This window comes from Spodoptera frugiperda, chromosome 29 (assembly GCF_023101765.2).
Source record: "Spodoptera frugiperda isolate SF20-4 chromosome 29, AGI-APGP_CSIRO_Sfru_2.0, whole genome shotgun sequence".
NCBI classification, from domain to species: domain Eukaryota; kingdom Metazoa; phylum Arthropoda; class Insecta; order Lepidoptera; family Noctuidae; genus Spodoptera; species Spodoptera frugiperda.
In genome coordinates this window covers 8,862,209-8,886,766 of record NC_064240.1, presented here as the reverse complement: position 1 = coordinate 8,886,766, position 24,558 = coordinate 8,862,209, and the positions used below count along the sequence as shown (strand labels likewise).

Here is a 24,558-nt window from a genome sequence, read left to right as displayed (position 1 = left end):
CAACACTTTGGAACGAGCGCCTAGCTTCACTGACAGACAGACTGACGGACAATTCAATTTGACGTTTCAAAAGTGCCTAATTTAGGATTAATTGAAATAAATGCTTTGACTTTGACTTTGACTCAATGAAAATATGTGTAGGTATTTCTCATTCACACAACCATAATGGTCAAATTTGTCCTCAATTTCATTAAAACAATGCTCTGAACTGCGTCTGTCCATCATTGTCCCAGAGAGAACCACGGGTGACCAGTAATTGTTTCATAAATTATGTAGCGGCGTGTGTTATTGCCTGGCATTTTATCACATGGTTACTGTACAGACAAACAATACAGTAGAGTCATGTAAAATATGAGCCCATGACGAACTTACAAATCTAAATTTTCAGTGGAAAATCCAGATTCTACCTATAATTAATAGTATTAGTATATAGATTATAGAAAAACCACAACAAGCAGCGTAACAACTTACAAATGATATGGTATTTTTAATGTTCATTCACACTTACCATAAATAGTATGGATTATGAGATTAAGAAATATTCCACTTCAATTAATTTTTGAACTAAAACATTCACCTATTATTCTTTCATAAATAACTAAGTTTTGATTTCAAAATTGAGTAAGTGTCCTAAGTAAACGGTTGCTACCTAGCTACGGCTACGTCAACTAAAAAGTTTTTCATACTCGTATTGAACTTACGTGATGAATAGTTCCAGTTTCCATTTCGAGAAGGCGTCCTTTCTTGATGGTCACGCCTACGTTCAGGTCTAGTACGTGGACTGTTGCCGGAGAGACAGCCAGCATGGAGCAATTACCAGTCTCACCATGATTGCGAAGTGTGTACACTCCCTCAGCACCGAACAGCATTACATTGCATGCTAAAACAAAAGAAATAATGTTATTAAATAAGCCATAAAATGTTACTACGCTTGTTCACGTACACTTGTACATTTTTTCTACGCTTGTACATACATCAAAATATTACGTCTATTTTTTAAGTGAGGAAAATCATCCAGTTACTTCTCCCGCCTTGGGCTAGACGAGAGGGAGTGTCAGACTCTTACAGCCGATCACCCAACTGTGCCAACCGTGCAGTCTAACAGTATGAACCAACTTAATATAAAATAAAAAGGTCAAGGGAAAGCACTATTTACACGATGCTCCTGAATGAGATTATTTTAATTATAATTTTCTTCCCCGTGGTGTAATTAACTTTTGCTTTGAAGGTAGCTTGCAAGGTGTACTCTGACGTCACGAACATGGCCACTTCCTTCCACTTTGTTAGACTCCACAGTTTATTCAAAACTAAACTCCTGTTTTGACCTCTAAACTTTGCTGAAACTAGAGTTTGCTTCTGATTATATTATGAGGTCGTGAAGGCTATTAATGGACGGTATGTAGTACCTAATATAGTTGTGCATTACACTCGTGTAAGAACAAAATGAAATAACTACCTTAATATAAACGTCATAAGGTTAATTTTGGCTTTATCTATGTGTTGCAACTACCACATTTTCTTCTTCATATGAGTTATAACTATTTAAATTATATTCCACTATTTCGCAGACGTGACAAATTCATGTCAAGAAATTGTAGACAAAACTTAAATAAATAATATTCGTTAAGCACAAGCACTGTTCTTAACAGTTGGTTCGTGTTCTTAAGTGGTTTATTCCCACAATGCTTAGTGATAGTTCATCTTCATACAACATTAATGTTAGCTATAAAACAAACTGAGTGTTAAAGAGAAAATACACTAGAAAAACATTTGGTTATCATCCAGTCTAGTTGGATGAGTCGACTGGGAATAGTGGGAACTTGAGGCAATCAGCTTGAAGTAATGTTTCGTTGCTAAATGAGAGAGAGATAATTGAGCAAAGTAATATGTTACACCTATTTGTGATTTGAGTAGAATTTAGAATAAGAGTTTTTTTTTTATAATATTATGTGTACCTCAGTAACACACCCATATGATGTGGGATATGATAACATAGTATAAAATATACGTCCGACTCAAATGTGAATAATAATGTTACCAAAGTTTTATTAAGAGCCGACGTACCAGACAGTGTTCTTTCTGGACGAATATAGGTATGTATTCAAATTTTCCAACTAATAAACTAAAAACCAAAAATTAATTTCTATTATTCATTACACTGCCGGTGTCTACCCACTGAGAATAAGTTTTTTTCGAATTGAAAACCTACTTCTTTTGGAAAGTTGGTTAAAAACTCTTTAAGGTTTCCTTACACTGAAACTAAATCAAGATTTCGTCCTTAAACTACTTTAATATTTCTACCACTTGGTCGAACACTACAAAGATTTTAAAAAGCTTGCAAAAACAATCTAGTTCAATAAGAAAATCTCAGGTCGTGCGAGTGTACCTGACAAGCAGATTTTCTCTACAACATCCAGATAATATGTGAACAGAAGAATAAGGGAATTCGCAAGACATACCAATAAATGTACTTTCAAAGAAATTCGATTAATTCAAAGCTTTCATTGCATATGTATATGAAATTACGAATATGTTGCAAAATGAAATGAAATTTACGACAGGAAATAAACATGTTTATTTGCCACGAATGGAATGTACATACATTACGATACAATATACATATGTATGTATCATGATGTAATTAAATTTTGAGAATTACGAGATCTGTCACTGTTCTGATTTTTGTCAAGGTTGACAATATTTTAACACCACTATTCAGGGTTAATAAAAAAAAATCAGATTCTAGGGGAAAAAGTTTCGAACAATAGTAGTTCGTTTCGTATTCAAATCCCACTCGTTAAAGACTAAATATTTACATACTTATTCACTAACAAATAAAGATGACTATAGCATGCAATAACTTTACAGCAAATTGTAGATTTCAGTCTGAATATTAGTTATTAATAGCATATGCAATAATAGAAAGAACTTTAATTTAACCAGTGCCAGCTGCAACTGGCTTCGTAATTCTAAAGCCAGCAATACCATTTAATATTAAATAGTATTGCTGCTTGGTCTAGTGCGAACTGAGGTCAGGTTTAAACTAACATTAGACTTGTAGCCTGTATTTAACCGAGTTTATTCTCCAACTAACAGTTTGAGTTATGAGCTGTTAATGTGTTAATTACAACAGTAACTGCGCAACTTTATTAACTTCCGAGTTTCCGACTGCGGTCGCAGTAAAATTGTCGTCGTTTCTAATTGTTTTCCGTAATCTGATATATCAAGAATTTATTACGGGTTTTCCCGACAATTTTCGTATGCAAATAGATTACTTAATGCTCGTCTGTAAACAAGATTATTACTCTGTTTTGTAATAAGATAGATTGTCTCACGTGTACTTAGGGAGTGTTTACATTTTTATTTACATTAAAATGTCACTACTTCAGTACTTTAAGTATTAAGTCATAATAATAACTATTATAATGTTTAATTCTTTCATGATTTTTTTTAATTTTCAGAAGTTTGAGGTATGCATTAGGACGTTTACATATGGGTAGACAAAACTGTACGAGTCGCTACTGATCGGCGCAGGTATATTTCTATATAATCTATGCCGCGTTCAGTTCACTTGTTCCTTTATAAGCGGACGACTTATACCTGCGCCAATTGGTACCAACCCATACAGATCTGTTTCTTTACGCATGTGTACCAAATAGACTAGATACTCATACGTGATGGGTATCAGAAATGAGATGGACTTTCGAAAAATATGAAAGGCGTGATGAGTACCTACATATTTAGGTGCCTAAACTTTAGAAAAAAGAGAAGCATAATTTTAACAAATATTTGTTATGATAAACAGTCTGGGCTAACAAGAATCAGGGGTAAGTAGTTCTTATATCTTACAAAAGATCGTTATTCAAAATTAGTTTTCCTATGTACTCAGGATAAGCGATCGCCATTTTGCTACTTTTATAAAAAAAGTTTTAAAACAAGTTTGCGACTAGATACTTAAAAACTAATAAATGTTTCGCTCCCAGGTAAAGTTAAATATTCTAGTAACATGTGAATTCTCTATTTATTATAGACGTGATAAGAAAAGTTAAATAACGTTAGTTTGGTAATCCATTGGTATTTAGATGTTTACAACACTAATGATAAGGTTATTTGGTTTTGTTTAAGTTCTATAGCCATATTTGGCTTATCTCAGATTTATAATCGTGTTTCAACAAAACTCTTCAGATCTTTAAAACGTTGTTTTGACAAGCGAATAAGATCAAAGGTTTGCAACGTCGTAAATTATACCTACACGTGAGAATGATGTTATGGTGAGAATTAGAGACATTTAGGAGCTCAATTTAATTCCTGCTATTAAACTAATCACCGAAATGTAAATAATAGTGGTGATATTATGTTAGTTGTCAGACCGTAAAGATTAATAAAATCCAAATAATTCTCTTATGACACTTTAGCTCCATGTGTTGTCAGTGGGGTTCAGTTAGAAGCGGTCCTCTGACTCAATATGTGGGCGTTCAAACCACACATTGAGCTACTATATTGTATCCCCAGTATGAGGCTCGCTTGTTTTTTTATTATATTGTTAACATTATTTTATTTTAAAACACTCAAAATCCTATAAGAAAACATACATTTCATGTTAAAAGCAGAATAATAAATAACTTACGCTTAGTATTCTTCAAGTGTCGTATGGTAACGGCGAATCCTTTTCCTCTAGCAGGGACTCGGTACTGCACGAGAGCAGCATTTTGCCTGGACACCAGTTTCCTTGAAGGTCTCTGGTCACAGGACTCCACTACTCGGTCGTCATCCCACGAGTCTGCTGGCCAGACTTGGCCATTCAGCTCCCATCCATCGACCCACTGAAACAAATTGAGTACTTTAGTAATATTACCTTAATACCTTAACGTGAGTTAAAAAAAAAGAACTAAGACTGAAGTTATTTTTTTTTATTATTCTAAAATTATAAGGGGTTTTGTATTCCTTTCTATTCATTTCTATTTAATGAAAATTATAAATATGACTTATCAATGATTTAGGAAGAATTTAGGAGTCACAATATCTAAAACCAGCAGTTAAGAAAAATCCTACTGCAAATATTTCAAAAGAATGCTTAGTATGATTTTCCAACAAAAGAAAGTACACCAGATTTAAATTTAATCAAAAGCAAAATAAATGCCGCGAAATCGTTATAAATGGACTGTGAAATAAAATGTAATAATAAAAAACAGCTGATCTAAGTCTACAACGTTATTATAACGCAGCAAAAAATTCAATTAAAGTTCCGTCAGCGAGTTTATTGTTATAAAACTTTGTAGCATTTACCATGTTATGGAATTACGTCATTCTAAACCTTATTAATCATATTTTTAAAGAGTTATTTACCTTAATCTTTACATATTTATCTTTGAGGATCTTGGGAAACATTATTCTTTGAAGATTAAGGAGTACAATTTATTTGAAACTTAACACCCCCATTACTATAGAGTGTCAGAATAAGAATAATCAGTATGCTCGCTTTTATGACGTCACACATTTTAAATATGATGTTTTTTTTCTTATATTATTTAGGCACATTATGGTTAAAGGATGTTAAAATGTCCGATGACAAACATATTTTATTACATTGTGAACAACCCTTAAATTCCTAACTTTTAAAAGACCGACTACGCACTTATTACGCCTCTGGTATTTCGGGTGTCCGTGAACGGCGGCGATTGCCTACCATTAGGTCACCCGTCTGCTTGTTTACCGTCGTATACCCCAAAACAAAAATTACTATACACAGTTTATATAATTAAAACATGTTTAGTGGAACTTTTATTTTATACATTACCGCAACTAAACCACCATTTTCGCAGGGCACGTCGAGGTAATTAAAGATGACCTCGATCCGTTTATCAGGTTCAGCTATAATGTAGATACCACACACGACTGGATCATCTGTTGGTGCCTTATAAAACAATTCACCTTCTTCTGATGTCACTAGGAAACAATCTGTGAAAGAAACGATTATATTAATTTATGTTACAAAAATTTACAGAAAAGGTTTAACAGGAATAATAAACTTAAACGAATACAATAACAGCGCTCCATAGCAATAAAATTGTCATTTAAATTTAAACTTTAAATCGTATGTCGTATGACTTATTTCATAACTTCAATTCAAAAAGGCTGCAAGCGCGCTGGCGGCGCTTTTACCACCTATTTGTATTGTTTGCAAAACAAAAAACGCCGTAACGTAACCGAGCCGGGCCGTGCTTGTTAAATGTGTTAAAGGTACGAATTTTCATTTCTAATGATGATTAAGTCATAACAATTACTTGTTAACACTGAAACTGACGCAAAACAAACTCAGACTCAACGCAATTTTAGTTATCATACAAAACAGAAATTGTGTTTTAAAAAATTGAGGTACCTATATAAGTTAGTTACTCCATTACTTTTTAAACCAAGAAAATGGTTCAATTAACTTTTTAAAATCGTATTATGAGTGAGTTAACTTCAAAGTCAATTGCGTGGTTGTATAAAATTGACCTTGAAAATGTGAACGAAATTATTCACGAATGAAAGGTTGAAATGGAATACATTACAAACGGCTGACACAGGAATGAATTTCAGGAATTTTCAGGTTACTTAATTTCCTAGAAATTACAGGAATTTAGTTTAACTGCCGTACTCAGAGTCATTTAATGATTACTTGAACGATTTCTTCAGTACCTAACGATTTTGTTCAGAAAACAGTTGCTAAGGACTGGGTTAAAAAAACATTAAATGTCTCTAACTACCACAGTTAGTAATTATTTAAAGAAGTAATTTGTATAGTTTCAATAATTTTCAAAAGTAATTTTTTGGACAATAAATAAAAAAAAAGTTGTAGGAATTGTACCTTTTTATGTAATCATTATAATAAAAAGTCAATAAACGAATACTGAACAGAACGAAACGAAAGGAATTAACATATTTCGACTTTAAACAAATGAGAGAGAAGTTAAAACTACATTGTTTTAGCTACCTCAAACGAACGCTATCTAAAGGGTTGAATAACATATTCAACAGAGCTTGTTTCATTGCTTTGAATGATATGGAGTGGGCTTTTTCAATTTGGGAATTCACTTCGATAGTTGTCCAAACTGATTGTAAAAGGCCTTTTTGTTAAATATCGTGGGTCATATGTTAACCGGTTAACTTCCAAGGGAGTACAAGTTTTAATTTAATTTACAGAATTTTAAGTTTATATGTATATGGGCCTTTTTCATATTTTCTGTTAGTCTGACGCATAATTTGGCGTATTTATTATACGAAATATAACAAAATACATGTTTGTTAGTGTAACAACCATTTGATAAGACATTAATTATGAAACATATGTCGAGATATTGGCTATAAATTAAAGAAGAACCAAATTAAAAGTATCCCAAACTGACTAGCATACATGAAAAGACTGATGATGTGGACGAAGCGAAAGAGATATGTAAGATTCGTATTGGCGTTCCATTGTCTTTGCCTACCCCCATGGGAGACAGGCGTGAGGTTATGTATGTATGTTAATTATGAAACAGTCTGAACATCAAATAAACAACGGTCATCCAAAAAGATAACGCTTTGGGCTCTTTGCCTGTAGATATCGATGTAAAGAATGTCTTAATTTTTATTAAGTTGTAGTTATCTCAAGTTAAATTTACGTAGTTTTTTACGTACCTTCATCAGGATTTATGATCCGATGTGCTGGTCTGGACAGTCGTCGTATTCTGGAGAAACGGGACAACGCTGACGCAGAACTTCTTTGCCCATAATCTTTGCTCTGGGAACAAAAATAAAATGTCAATAAATGTTCATTTTTACCCGACTGCGCCAGAAGGAGGGTTATGTTTTTCGAGTGTATGTATGTATGTATGTATGTATGTATAATTGTTTGGCACGCTCTACAGCCTAAACGGCTTGATGGATTTTGACTTGAGAGGTGTCGTTAGATTCGTATTTACTGTGAGAGTGACACTGGGTACCTATATCAAAATAATAAAAAAACAAAATGGCGGATTTTTGGCGCCAAATTCGAATAGTTCTCACTCTCTAGCCTAAACGACTTGATGGATTTTGACTTGAGAGGTGTCGTTAGATTCGTATTTACTGTGAGAGTGACACTAGATATATCAAAATACAAAAATAATAAAACTAAAAAAAAATTAAATAAAAAAAGGTAATTTAAAAAACTAAAAAACCCGACTGCGTTTCTTTATAATATTAAAATGAAAAACCCTAAAACAAGAAAGTCATCGTAAAATTGAAGCAGTCGGGACCCATTCTAAATATGGGTAGGTACATACGGCTGGCTTTCTACAATGAGTCCCGACTGTTTCAATTTTACGATGACTTTCTTGTCTTCGGGTTTTTTTAGCAATAATCTTAGAAATGACTTGAATTATAAACCTTTACAGGATTATGCTCCTTGTATCCTATAGTTTAAAGTTTAAATTAATCTTATTCACACACAATTTTGTATACGTCTAATATTGACAAACACAATTGTAGGTCAGAATCAATACCTACATTATAAAAGTACGCTACACCCTGTGTAGAAAGCTCCTTGCCCTAATTAATATTTGCATGTCCAAAGTGATTAGATCATTTGGTGTCTCCCCCTGAGACAGTCATGACTCCATAAAACATTTACACTAATTGCAAAGAGAAGTAAATTGAAGTTCATCAAATACTTGATACAAAGACAATACTAATGTTTACTTAAATTTTGTTATTTATGTACAGCAAAATAATAGTTTTAGGGCAAGTATTTTATAGTTTAAAGTTACGTGTTCGATGAGTTCATATTTTAAATACCACTCCACAGTTTTGCGTATTGTAAAAAGGGTTATTGCTTACTGAACACGACAATAGATATGGTAATACTGTAATACACGTACCGTAGTATAATTCAAGCAATCAACCATTTCTTAGAAAACATATGTCTGGATGAATGGGTTTTTGTTACATCTATACGTATGAATGTATTAGAAATAGGTCAATAGGTGTAACATCTTACATCAACGATGAAATAACACAGCTCACAGACAGCCCAAAAACATACAGAGTACTATTTTAGAGAATCTGTGGGGTCATAACCGCCACCCATATGATGATAAATGTTCATATCTGAGTGATTTTAAATGTAACGTTACCGCACTTATGTGTGGCTACGTGAATCTCACACAAACGGTCCTGAGCAGAAATTCTTTTCATGTCGACAATGCATACAATGCTTTGAGATGGACTAAAAAGATTGCGTGGTCCACATTCTGGGAATAAGTGCTTAGTTATTTTGAAGTTCATACGACTAGAAGTGGGGTTCCTAGTTTCTACCTCACTATTTATTATTCAGCTTCAGTGAATAAGGAATCGGAGCAAAATTGAAAATTCAAAAGTAATTAACAGAAACAATGGCTTTGTTTGACAGCGTGTGACATCTCGATTAGACTTCCATATATAGCCTGTTTTGGTAATTTAGCCGTGAGCTGCTCCAATTTATCCACTAGCTCAATTTAACTTTTAAAAATGAGGTTGATTTGCTAGTTTCTAGTTTTATTACTTTGGTGTTCGTGCTATCGGTAGGCTTGATTTAAATGCGGATTTTAGATTTTCTATTAGTAGCTTTTTATTTTAATTTGTTCTGTAAAGTTACTAATTTATTCAAAGTACTATTCCCAAATTATATTAAATATTATTATAAGCTTTAATAAACTCCTGTATTAATGTAGTTAACACAGTTAAGCTAGATGTTTGCGTATTTCAGTTTCAGTATTCGGAACTCGCTCACACAGTTTGTTTTTGAATAATGTACTGGAAACTGGAAAGCTGAAGGTCAATTTCTACAGGTACCTACATTCAATGGTCGTTGTTTTATATTAGGCTTTTAGTACCTTTATAAATATTTGATTTTTACACGAGTCAACTTTTTCTGTCTCGGTTTTGTAATGGTAACGATGTCTGGATCCTATTCCCAGATTGAGTGAAGTGATAAAAGAAAGTATGAACATTTATTTACCTAAACATTGATACGTGTCTGGGTATTTACTTAGTACATGAAAGCACATACATACACATAAGACCACACAGGTCTTAATGTTATTACACAAGTAAGATACATAATATACAGGTATATAATGAAAGATAAGTAAAATTGTTGAATTTCTTACTTACTAATCTTTTTTGAAATCATAGTAGAGAATTTATTAAATAAAACTGGCGTGGCGTATAACACCTACAAAAATATGTCTATATGATTTGATGAAAACAAGTTGTATAGAATATATCCAGCAAAATAAAAACGGGAATAAATTGTTATGAGATGTTTTACTGTTCAACGTTGAAGGGTTTTATATGATTTATGTTTGATAATAATAAACAATTTATTATCATCCCACGTTTACACCTACTTTCTGCCTTTAAATTATAAATCTTTGTGGATGGCTCAAATTTTTTGTAAGATTTCAACAATATTAAATTTCGGAATAAATTTTGAGATTTGTTATTGGTAACCTATGCTAATTATTCACATAATGTTTGTTAGTAAACAATTATACAATAAAATATAATGAAAAATACTAATATTAATTTATTTAAAAACAAATACCTCCCTATCAAAAATCTTTTAAGAAAATTTGTACATGGTTTGAAATATATATATAGACACTAAACAAAGATCAAAATCATGTTCAAAAAATCCACATTACAGAGTCACATAAAACTACAGCCTAATAAAATTGCAAACCGAATCGATTAACCTTATCGAATCGCAAATAATAGCAAAAGTTCGAACAAATAAAATCAGACCGTGTCACCAGAGTTGAAATGGGCAACTAGTGGTGGCCAATAAAGTATTTACTCGTCCATTATAATTATGGTCAGTTTATTAGGTTGGGCTGGAAATGTTCCACAATTCCACATTACAATGGATATTTACGCAGAATTTGTGCGGTTCATGTACCGAATCGCACATTTGAGTTGCAAATCCAATGTAATTCGCGATTATGCTGTGTTTTGTATTTCGTGTCGTATTATTACGTAGTTAGGTACGTTTTGTAGTGATGAAAAATACTGCTGAGGACAAATTACAGGTCAAATTGATGTGTCATAAAAAGTGTGATGTTATGTTGAGTTGATTAAATTATGTAGGATAATGTTCGGCAATAAAATAACTTAAAAAGGTTATTTCTGAAAGTAATATTCGAGAAATTACCATGTCTCTATCTTGTTACTGTTTTTATTTTGTAAGTTTTCTGTTATAACTGTCTTTTGCCTGAGGCTTCGACGAGGTATTTTTTTCTGAGATTAGTTTAATCTACATTCAAACTTTGGTATCCTTACATGCCAAAGTTTTAGCCAACATCTCAATGTTTGCTATCTTTACCTGTACGTCTCCTGATTCCGAAAATAAAATAATTAATGATCAAATCAATGTATTGTGTGTAAATAGTGTTTATCAATCAGTTTGTCAATATTGTTAATTTTATAGAACTTATAACTGTTACTCAGCACTAGTTTTTGTTGAGAAAACCAATATCAACCAAGTCTTCGGTAAATCCTTCTCAGAATTGGCGACACGACACGATGTAACAAAATTATTGTAGAGAAATAAGTGGGCACACTTTTACCGGCACCTTCGGAAAACCTGAATGGGCTTACGTTACGTGAAGTCCCTATTTGTCAACAAACCTTCGATCGTAATAATATCAAGCAGGCCATTCCAAGAACTGTCAATACGAGGGCAAAATACTTAGAGGCGTGACACGATACATTTACTTAATTACCGTTATCCAAGCGACAATATTTCAGTGGGTGGTAATAGGCCGAAATCGTGATTCTATTAATACTAACGAACCAATTTTATCTATATTTGGACACTCCCACGTATTAAATCAACGGATTATTCGTAGTTATGTCAGCTGAGAATGATGGACATAGACAATTTGGAGCGCGTCGCCGACTGACAGGCAAGTTTGCAGTGATTTAGCCAAGATGACAGTATTCAGTCGAGTAAACGTGACCAAATTCCAATCTGACAGTCACCCTTGCTATGAAGGAAATGTTTATTTACTGATGCGATTTCAAGCTTGTCTGTTTAGTTGAGTCTTGTGTTCAAATAAACGGTCTGTTTTTAATAGTCAAGGGATCGCTTTACTTGCGTTTTCTTGATTGCTTTTGATGTTTTGTCTCCAACCGGGAAAACAATACAATATACTTTGTAAGATAAATTTTCAAAATAACAACAAATCTTTTTTCTCAACACAACAAAGCATCTATAAAGAAACAAAATCTCGTTTAGTTTTTAAAACAGTTTAAATTAAGAATCTATTTCAAATCAAGAACATCTAATATTCTGGCATTGAAACTCTTCGGTTAGCATTGATAATAAAGGTTATATCAAGGTACGTTAACATAAGGTAAGTAAAAGTTTCTTATACAAACTACTGCAAGTTGATTCTGTATGAAGTTTGTTATGAACAGTCCGACTTCACCTTATTATGTTTTAATTAAAGCTTTTGTAGAGGTACTACAACCTCTACAAAAGCTTACGGCGCAATCCTTTACTCTGAACTATAAATATTGTAGTTTATTTCTTGTTACGAAAAGATAGATGTTGGAAACTTTTGTAAATAAAGATTTATTTTTCACTAAATTATTTATTGATATATAAAAATATTCAAAAGGTTGTTCTAACCCAAATTAATTTATAGTTATAAAGTAGCCAATCATGTTAATTATTTTATATTCATTCTTAAAATATTAAGTGATTGAATTACCTTAGAAACAGAACTTGGGTTTATTCATTGAATTAATTAAGTTTTCTGGTGAGGTTTTTATAGTAAAAAATAAAGGGCTTTTTGTACTTAATATTTAACTACATATTTTACGATATCTTGAATAATGAACTAAATTTTAGTTTCTGCTGACTTGTAATAAATTAGAAAGTCTAAATTACTAGAAGTATTTACATAAAGGAAAGGTGATTTAGAAGATTTACTTGTTGTATCTTTACAACAACTTTATTGTCTCTTGAGAATAAAGTAAATAAATTACCTGTGTACCAAGTAATATTTTCGACAAGATTGTCATTACTGTACATAAATTCTTCTTAGATTTGTAAATATACATTTCTAATACTACCAATGAACCGATAACCGCTAGAAATCATCGTTCGCCAGTCAAAAACAGATTCACTGAATCAGAATTTAATAAGCTTACCCTTATCCATGTCATGTCAGATTTATTCCTTATAAAATCCACAGTAAATTTCTCAACTGACAGGAATCCTAAGCCAACCTCAGGATTATAATGTTGAAAACAAATGGCCTGGAAGATGTAAATTGGAGAATCAACTATGACCTTTTGTGTGTGGATAAGTCAACTACTTAACTGAGGATTATTTTTTAATAAAGGGGGTCGTTTTTTTTTCTCATTTAAGAAGGGGCAAACGAGCAGACTGGTCACCTGATGGTAAGCGATCAACGCCGCCCATGGACAACCGCAACACCAGAGGAGACACAAGTGCGTTGCCGGCTTTTTAAAAAGGAATACGCTTTCTTTTTCCTGAACGTCGTATCCGTTCGGAAATACCACCGACGACAGCTCATTTCACAGTTTTGCTGTGTGAGGTAGAAAGTTTCGTGAGAAGCGCACAGTTATGGCATAGCTATACAGCACATTTCTGGTGGAAAAGCACCTAAAGTTACACCAAATGGCAAACCCGCTAATGAAGAGAACTTCTTCAACCAGTCAAAATGAGTGACCAATCCTTTATGAAACATTAATTGGACATTGGTTTCATAATTTGGTATCGTACTACGCATTCGTACGCGACCACAATATTAAATAGTAATGGAATAAATGAACCGTAAGTTCGTGAAATGGCGTGTTAATTCAACGGACGTGTGTTTCTGACACAAAACTGCATGAGAATTGTATTGATGACGTCACTCATATTGTGCCCACGTTTCATTATTATTTGAACGGTTATAAAAAAAACGCTGATATTTTTTATAACCATTATCTCGCTATTTTTTTTCATGATTTTTTTTACATAACGTACCTTACATAGTCACGTAGGTACTGGCTGACTGACCCAGTGCTGTTCAATGTGTCACGGAATCGGCTTAGCGATTTTGAAGGTTAGACAAAATGTACAAATGACAAAATGTTCCGATCAACCGACTAACAGTATTAGCACTGCAAAGTTACTACTCTACTTCTTTATAAAAAAAAACAGTTTCGTTTTGAAAAGAAATATAGAAAATCCACGCAAAAGAATATCTTAATGTGCACGGCGTGAAAACATTCATCTGAAACGAGTGCATAGAACTGGTGAAGTGAGAAATGCATGCACTCTATTCTGATACGTCATACCTTTGTGAGTTTCCATTATATTTCTTTTTAAAACGCAAAACACGACCTTAAAAGCCCTCAGCTAAAAGAAAGTAAATCCTTTAAAAGAACTCTTTCTTTTTTTAAACGTTTGTAGTTGGTATAAAAAGTTTTGTAGCTCTTTCAGAATGGATACTTGATTAAAACGGCTATCGCCAATTGAGGCTGTTGATTCGATCCCGTAGCTATCCATTCAATGAAAATGTTTAGCGAGGATGAAAGGTTGTTTCTTTTTTGAAGTTTTTATAGAATTTATGTTACGCTGTTTGATCCAGTTAAAGAGATTCAATTTATTCTTTCTGCAAAGTCAGATTGGTTTGGATTTGCCATGAAATTGGTAAAATATCGAAATAAAATATTTATTTGAAGTGAAAAAAGTGTGTTTTTATGCCAATTTACCAAATTTTCGAGATCACGAAATAAATAAGTATACATACAAAATTCAAGCGTTATTTTCGTACTTCAAAAAGGACACCAGAAACCGCATAAGGGAATTTTATATAGCCATTACAAAATAATTATCCTTAACCCTTTACCAAAGTAGATGTGGAATTTCATTATTAAATATTTTTGCTAATACTTATATTAATATCCCTTTGTATGAGTTTAAAAATAGCTATTTACTAGCCAATTAAGAAATGTATCCTCATATTTTTATCTAGAGTTATTATTTTCACGAGACGATGAATTTTATCTAATCTTTAAATAAATTCTGCAAACGACAGTAAAAGAATAACATCTTGTAATAACTACATAACTAAACCTGTTCCAGGAAAATATATATAAATATAATATTGTTCATTCCATATAACTATTACTAGACTCAATTCCTCGTTAATCTTAATTGTCTCTACGACCTAACATACACTACATACTATTAACATATGTATTATTTACCTAGATTAATTATTATAAGAAAAGTCTCAAGTTACTTTATTCTAAACCCTAACTATTTTTAGAGATCCTAAAAGTTAGTTTCACGAATAGTAGCTCTAGTTTGTCTTCACATAGGTACCTAGGTACTTCATTATTTATTTAGTGCTCCAACTATCACACCTAAGTTTAACAATTATTTATTAGAAAATGTAAAATCCAGAGCACGTTATATCATAGCTCCAGTCGTATAAAGTTTCAGTAACAAAATATTTCATTCACATTTCTATTCGTCGTTTTTGCTGAAACGGCTAACTATATTCAGTTTGCCGCTGTCATTTTCCATTTTCTAACCATATTCGATACTGAGTAACTGAGACGTATCTAGTTACGAGAAAGTTGAAGAAACTTATAATGTAAAGTGAGAACTAGGAGCAATAACGTCTTACTTAGACTCCGTAATTCATGACGGGAGTTCCATATATACTTATCTACCTCTTGCAAAGTTTACATAGGTTATGTCTAGTTGTACAAGTTTCTCGAATAAATATATTACGTTTTCAATTTTGTTTCTGTATGTTAAATATTAGTCCATGGAAGGGAAGATAAAGATAAAGTCAAGATCGTAATGAATGGTTGAGACTGTATATTTTATTAACATAAAGTTTTAAGACATATAGAACACTGTATGATAGATTGCTTAATGAAAATTATAACTAACTTATGTAGTCAAACTATCATAACTGAATCCTTAACTTAAGGGACTGAAAACTTAAAATCACTCGTAATATCAAGTTACAGGATATCCCAAACCACGTCTCCTAAGGATTCAACTTTAATATACCGTAAAGGTCAAATTATTACTACCCAACTAAGTTACAAGAATCGGTTTCAAAATACACTCAATCGTAGAGAAATTGGCGCGCCGATCGAGTAGATCAAACATGAACTTGAGTTTGTCTAGAACAAATACTTACAACCAACATATGTATGTACATTCGTCAAATATTTGGCGCCAACCTATTTTGGAACCAAAGTGGTGCGAGCCTAATATTTTTAACGTTCCTTTGAACAAACTGATAGAGCACGTAATATGATATGTGTGCTGATAATAAAATAAGCGCTTTTTCATTTCGTTTTGTTTACGAAAAGAAATGTTCCAGACGTTGTTACGATCGACAAAGAAAAGTCTTCAATATGATACTTTGTCACCACGTATAGCTTTGTTGAGTAGCAAATATGAACATAAAGTTTTATTTTCAGATTTTGGCATCCATTTAAGTGAAATTGGGTTTACCGATTAATCTTAACGCGTAAAAAAATAACTGTATTACCCAGTTATACTGTAAAAGCATGTACTTATTACCCTTAAACAAAAAAGTAAATTCAGTAGGATTAAGTTTTTAAAAAGCTGCAATATCTATTCAATGTAGAAGTAGAAAGTATACAGAGAAAATTAAACTTCGTTTGCCAGTAAAAAACTTTTCGCTTCCTAAATAATTTACTGGGAAACTGCAAGGCTCTGCAAGTCTAAGCATAATTTATTCAGAACTCCATACATTATTACTGGCTGTGCAATATCAGCAGGCATTACACGGATTTTATTTGCGCAATAAGTATGCAATAAATATGATAATTTTATTGAATGAATATGTTTACCGTTTGTACGATATTTTCTCGTAAAATGAAGATTTTACACCTGTCTCTCTGTAATGATTGTACGACAACATTTAAAAAAAAATCACAACATCTGTATGGATATATCAAAGAATATTGGATTTATCAAAGAATTTTTAATCGCATTCTACTGAATACCACACCCACGATGGAAAATCTTCTCCATTCGAAGCTACACTTTGGAACGAGCACCTAGCTTCACTGACTGATAGACTACTATTTATTTCTTTCTATGTTGACATTTCAAAAGTACCTAAGTATTTATGGTTTTATTGGAATATAAAAGATTTGACTTTGACTTTGAATCGCTAGATTTTGTTATAAATCAGTTGTTGGGTTTTTCGTTATTATCAATCCCACAAGGACTGATATAACGAAATATCAGAGGAACAACTCTGTAGTGTTAAAGAATCACCCATTTCAATCTCTTAAAAATAGACAACGTGAGCAAACCTACAGAATTTATAAAGTAATAAGTCATTTGAAATAGTATCACGTCCCTAAAAGGCCTCGTAAAATACAAGAAAACATGATGTTAAGATAAAATATCTTCAATCTTATTATATTAGAATAAAACACATTTCAGATGTAAATGGAGATAAATGGAAAATAAATGGGTACGAAGCTATATATTTCCATTATTGAACGAACATAAATATGAATTTAGTAGAAAAATTCTAGTAGTATAAATACATTTTCAGACACTACGCTTCGGAACAAGCGAGACCACAAACTAACAGACCATTATATTTAGTGAGTGATGTATATGGTTGGTAAGTCAAATATAGCTATAATTTTGCCAATGTTTGTATTTTGTATTGAAGACTCGATTGCCAACAAAAAGAAAAAAAAATGTTTGTATTTAGAAGACACTAAATTTAGCTTAGGGCATGGACTGCTCAAAGCAGTTAGGATCGACTGCTTCAAGCTGCGACTGCATAGTGAACTACAGACTGCTACGTATGTACCATACACGAACTGCTCAAGCAGTTATCAATGGTAAATTCATGCTATTGATTCTAACTACAAGAGTGTGTTTCTGAATCACTGGGTAACTGCTCAAGCAGTCAATTTATGGCGGATCTAAGAGTCTATAGAATAAAATACAAGCTGACAAAACGGCTGAAGAAATTTTTCCTACCCCAAGTAAAGATCAAGTCATTGTAATTTATATCAACCATTAGGTAGTTACAGATTATTATGAATGTGTTATGAATAAAAAGTTAACCAGCACATTACATATACTTGTAGGTAACATTATAAACATAAAACTTCGTTTCCGAGGCCAAAAGATGGATAACCATGATCGTCACAGTTGGTACATGAATGACATCGGCCCATAAAAAGCTTAAGTGCTCCGTAAGTGGTACACGTATACACTACCTTATATTTTTACCAATTTTATATGGCGGCAAGAGGTTATTAAATCATTTTGCGTTGAAACAAAAAAAAATGGGTGAAAATACACGTTAAAAAACAAGAATCATAATAAAATGGTGCATATGTTCAAAGCAAGGTATTTCACATTCTGTTGACTTGTCGGACAATGAATTATTCAGTTTTTATGTTTAAAATTTTATGTAATAGCACGTAACTTAGTTGTGTGCTCTGTGTATCGCAATGGACTCGCCATGACTTGCAAAGTAACTCTTCTTGCCTCTTCTAAAAAAACGCATGAATTAAATGGTACAAATTTTAAAAGAATTCATTATTAAAAAACAAAATCTCATCGTCTATCGGTTGCTACTAGAAACAAATTCTGAAAACGTAATCAACATTAGCTTATTGTTTCCTTTTGCACTTTCAGTAAAATTTAATTCAGATTCGTAATTATATTCACTAATCCGGAGATTAATTTTGTTTGCCATTTTATTTTGTTTACAGTTATCTCAAGTGGTATTTAATTAGTTAAATGTAAACACAGTTTTGTAAAAGCTTTTGCTTATTTTATGTAACCATATTTACTTTATTTTGTTTCATGTTTACTTTGTTAATCCGTAATCTGCTTTTGTAGAATATTTTGAAATATAAACAATTACTCACATACGGTGGTGAAGGAAAATATCGTAAGGAAACCTGGGCTTATAATAATAGTTCTGTAGGTACTACAATTTCTATAATAGTAATATTGTGTGTAGATTATGATATTTTTGAAACCTGCTAATCTAGGGAGGGTCCTGGGCCCCTGAGACTCGAGCTTAGGTTTCGTACACACCTAGACCAGTATCTCAAAAACCTCGACCCGCTTGGGAACGAATCCTGAAACCCTAGAACAGCGAACCTAAGTATTTTTGTTTACTAATAAAATTCTAGTGGCACCCTTGGGAATTCCCAGAGATACTTGTAAGTCTACATATGAGAAGAGGGATTGATGACCTGACAAAGGTCAAAAAAGATATAAAAATTTATTACTGTTCAGCTAGGCCTAGATTTTTTATATTCCTGAAAATGAAAATTCAGAAAAAACGTGTTTTTTGGGTTCAAAGATGTGGTTACATCTCAGGAGACATGATTATATTTTTTATCAATCTCTTACAATATTTGGATGAACAATTTTTTATAACTAGCTTTCCGCTCACGACGATGTAGCGGCGTCTCGTACGCGTGATGAAAGGAAAAATGTACCTAGCTTAAATCACTGCTATACGTATCGAAGAGTTTCAATAGTAGTTCTTCAATATATCGTATTAAATAGCTTTACTTACGTTTGTACGTATACAAAATATATAACATCAAACTAAACAATGTTTTCCAAAGGACACCATTTTCCCATCACATTAAACGAATTATTTAAGACTCAATTAAAAACTGCACTTCTCTTATATTATAATCCCGGGTAGAATTGTAAGAAAAGGATTCATTCACAAAACTGACTAACTGATTTTTTTAGTTTCGAAAAAAATATAAACGAGACAAATGTAACAGAAATCCAACATGACTAAGACCAAGTATCGAAAAATGAATGGAAGGCACTCGTCAATACATTCAGAGAAGCCATTAAAATCATTGAACTACCAAACAATGTAATGTCAACAATAATTGATGGCATAGAATAAAAGAGAGTGGGCAATGCGTTGTTAAAGAACTCAATGCGGTTGGTTAACAATCCACATAGGTACGGTAGGTACTTGAGTTTTCCGGATCGCTAACCAGCGGACGTTTCAAGAGCCCATATGTAGTCCTATTTTATTCACTGCTTACGATTTTTCTCCGTAGAATTGACCTTTCAATACGAGTTTGCTATCCAATATTCAATCAAGCTTGTTTTCTTCAAAGAAGCTTCTTATTACAAGTAACTTACTTTGATCAGATAATACGTAAGTAGCTGGTCTATCATTATTATAACAATAGGTTGTTGTCTATTAGTATATTTCAGACTTTAGTTTGCAAGAAAAGATGTTCAAGAAAATCTCTATGACACAGGCTTTCTATGAAAGTTAACAAAAGATAAAAAAGTCATAACTTCGCTTAAAAAAAGTTAGGTTCGCCCACACTGTCCAGTGGGCTATAAAATTTTAGTATCAAACGAACCTCATAACAATTTTTCATTAAAAATATGATAAGCACAACGTATTGTCATCTTTATGGCTATGATTCAGAGATCTTCTTAGAAATACATAAAAAGTAAAAATACCTATAATAAGTTATACTTTTTTAAGTTATTTTTATTTCGCATTATATTTTTGCTTATTTATTCTGAGAAAAAAATGTTATATGGTAAAAATATTTCGACGCCGCACGTATGTTGCACAAGCCTGTCTGATAGTGCGTTGCCAACAATATATTGTAGGAAACTGTTGGAAAAATCATCGGAAGATTTTCCCCTTCAAAAAAAAAAATACCAGTAGTAGGGCTCCGGAGACAGAAACCTCCTCACAATGAATGCCGATTCCAGGAGAACTGCCTTCTGTATGGCCCTTAATAATCCATCCACCCAACGCCAGCCTCCTAAGGTGGATTACTATAATAATTATGAATATTGGTCAATTAATTTTGGTTTTTGTCACAATACTTGCAAAAATGGCCAACTCACAAATAAAAGTGATTACGAATTTAAAAATTAACTTACATCAACAAAACAGCCAATTCATTTAAAGAACCATTGTCTCCTCCATATTGTTTGCCGAAATCTCGTCACTTAAGTAACAAAGTTAATGGAATTTTTACTCAAGTTGAGTTTCTTCACTTAAAAGTTGGTAACTGAAGATTGAGAGCATTGTCACCTCACTCTCCTCTCGTTAAGAGTGAAGTACTTTTAACCTAGTTTAAAGGGCGTTATCTGGTGTTGTTATCGTTTATTCGTGAACTGCGTTTATGTAATGTATTGAAATTTTGTGATCACTTTTTATTAGTTATAACTTTTTACCAAACGTTGTTGCTTTTAGATTCGGGTCCATGTAGGTTTTTTATACAGATGAAAAATCCTGCGTCCACGTTATTTTATTTTAGAAAAAAATACTTGAATTTTTAATCTTCTAGATCTTGATGGTCGATCCGGTTGATGAAAGCTATCATTTAGATACATTGATATTACTATTTTCTATTATTTTAGAGCCTGATAATGACAAAAATATCAACGGAATGAAACTAACTAAACTATTGTTACTAGCTATGTAGATATTGTATCAATCAAGCCTTTTATTCCCGAAGGGTTAAGCAGAGATGCACATTATGCCACGTAATGCCATTGTAAAATTACACTCACTTTTCACCATTTGTGTTACCCATATAGTACGAACTAAAATAACTAGAAATAAACTATACGAACTCACAATCGAAAGACATGAGTAAATGGTATATTTTAAGCTATTTCTAGATCTAACTTAATTTTCATCTATATTCTTCTAAGTTAGGTCATTCTATTTCGAGATATTTATTTAAGTTAATGCCCCTGAATAAAATAAGACAAAATTGTCGTCACGACCATTCGATTAAAGTTCTTGTCCGTGTTGAAAACTTAATGGGATGATTGAATATATTATGGAAACCGAATACCGAATATTTTCCAGAATATTTTTCTTATTTATCGATTTTAAAATATTAACCGATGAATTACTTACATTATCGAATCGTCTAGGTACTTAATATTAAGTTGAATAATATTTGTTTGAAATATAAATATGTGTCAATCACATTAAACCAGAAATAATATAACCAGTTAACAAGACATCATTTTGAAATCGCGCAGGACCATCAAGTTTCTTTTGATTTTCGATATTTTTTATTTGATACAGCTTTGGATGGAAAAAAATCAACAAAAATAATTTTGTCTTCTCATGACTATTGCATGGAGGGCTTTTGCCATATAAATAAGTTATTAAGTAAAGATTTCTGTGATATTTACTGGATAAGATATCTGTGTTAAAAAATATACAATAACTAGCTTCTGGCAGCGGTTTCACACCTGCTAACACCCAAATCAGTTCATCAATCACCCTGTCGACGTCGAATTTAACGTTTCAAAAGTGCCTTATTTAGGATTAATTGAAATAAATGCTTTAACTTGACTTTGACTGTCTGCATAGCAAATTCCATGAAAATACGACCAGTAGTTTCAGCGTGATTAGCGGACAAACAAACTTTCACATTTATAATATGCGAGTGTGATAATTTTGTTTATAAAACGAATATTCTTCAATTTCTTACTCATAATATAAAATAATATAATTTACATCCCATTATATAAATTCTTCGAAAATATTTATATAAGAGAACGAAAACCTTATTATCCTATTAGGAAGAAACGTAGCTTATGTTTCGGCGAATAACAGAAAATAATAATAAAAATATTATTATGTAAAAGTCGGAACAAATTTTCTTTTTATTACATTAGATTAGAAAGCTTTATTGTACACTATGAAACACAAAGAACAAATATTTAGAAATTGATAGTACAATGGGCTTATTACTTATACTTCTACGAGATATTAGCCATTAGTAGTAATCCTTGTAGGCAGTAATTCCTGGATATATTCTCATATAAGTGAGGAGACTAACATAGGCTTCATTTTGGGTGAATGAAGCTTCTATATTGATATTAGTGGTTTTATCAAACATTTTTCCATCTTTTTCTTAATGTAGGCGGAAAATAAGTAAAAAATGTTACATTTATTTTATACCAACTTAAATCAGCTGTGTTCGGGGCTTTTATTATTATTTTTTATTATTATTTTAAAAAAAAAAGATGTGGTTTCATGCAAATTCTAGTGATTATAATAAAACCAAGTAATTGAACAAAAATTTTAATAAATATTTTAATTCAAATAATAAAAATAAAAGTAAGATTTTATGATTGACAATAGGTTTTAGACATATTTATTTTTAGTCTTTACTTAAAAGAAATGACGAAAAATCATACTATATAATCACAAATAAAAAGTATAATCACTTTTTAACTTCCCTTATCACATACCTTATACTTAACACGTTCTAAATTTTATTAATCGCAAACTCTTTAGTTTTACTACGCAAACGTGACGTAGTTGCAGACGGGTAAATATAGTGTTAGATTTAAAGATAGCTGATAACAACTGTAATTATAATAAGTAAATAGATCGTTTATTTACTACTACGCGTTATAAGAGAAATACTATAACGATTGTGACGAATTTATTTAAATGCAAGTTATTTTTGACATTTTAAAGTCGTTAAAAATAACTATTTGCAGTTTTTTGGCAAATTAAAATATAAGTTTTAAATTTAAACTTAGACACAGTTTCGTTTAAACAATTCAACATTGTCTGTCTAGATAAAAAGTTTTGTAATTTTAACGACTAAGTACTTACCGGTAAAAACAAAGAATTGGCGACATCGCACGCTAGTACCACAGCGACCATGTAGAGGAAAGCTTTCATTGTATAAGTACCACAAAACACTTCACGAAAAGAATTCGGGAGCGCAACTGAAAGTTGTGCCCGGCTACTCCCAACTTTGCAGTGACGTCGACGTCGGCTTACTTGTGAATGGGACGCGTATTCCCTTCCCTTTATAGGGCTAGTCAGTGTTACTGCGCACCCTGTACTGCGCTCTCTACTTCTCACACACGTGTCACTTCCGTATAATTTTTATATTCACTTTCGACAACCCTATCAATTTATTGCAATTTTTACTAATATTGTCTATTTACGGAAATCGTTCGTGCAAACATTTTTTGACCGAACAATATCCAACAGGAGGATATTTTTCGAAATTGAATTAAACATTTTGCCGGTTATTAAACACGTTGTCAGTACAAATTCTAGCGTAATGTGTTATCTGTTTGCAGCACGAGCGGATTTATCTACGCCTCTTATTTGTTTTTCATCGGCAAATATTTTGAACGTTCCATTTAAACAGACATTATAATAGAGTAGATCACTGTGTTCCGATTTGATTAATGTAGTTTTGTTTCATTGATAAGAGCCGGAAATATTTGTGAATTAAAATTAGTGTGCCTTGGAATGTGATCCACGCATCGATTGAGTGATAATCAGCTAAATAAGAATATAATCTTGGTCTATCACTACGTATATTTGCTCATACATTTACTATCCTCATAAAGTAAGACTTTGGTCGGATCTAGGTGTAATTAAACACCTTCTACGTCACACGCAAATCTTTCTAATTACCTTGTAGCCAAGCAACAGTGAGCAG

At 32.2% G+C, this 24,558-nt stretch overlaps 1 protein-coding gene across 1 annotated transcript in view; it reads right to left on the bottom strand.

Annotated features, from left to right (window-relative positions):
• The window catches only part of LOC118268500 (corticotropin-releasing factor-binding protein), a 32,005-nt gene extending 7,810 nt beyond the window's left edge, over positions 1 to 24,195 (bottom strand). The window contains exons 1-5 of the mRNA XM_035583024.2: positions 23,712 to 24,195; positions 7,663 to 7,765; positions 5,798 to 5,958; positions 4,628 to 4,823; positions 702 to 880 (exon numbers count right to left, since the gene is read on the bottom strand). Coding sequence (XP_035438917.2) covers positions 702 to 880; positions 4,628 to 4,823; positions 5,798 to 5,958; positions 7,663 to 7,765; positions 23,712 to 23,780 — 708 coding nt within the window. The 5' untranslated portion in view covers positions 23,781 to 24,195. The remainder of the gene's footprint in view (positions 1 to 701; positions 881 to 4,627; positions 4,824 to 5,797; positions 5,959 to 7,662; positions 7,766 to 23,711) is intronic.
• Between the last annotated feature and the right edge of the window lie 363 nt (positions 24,196 to 24,558).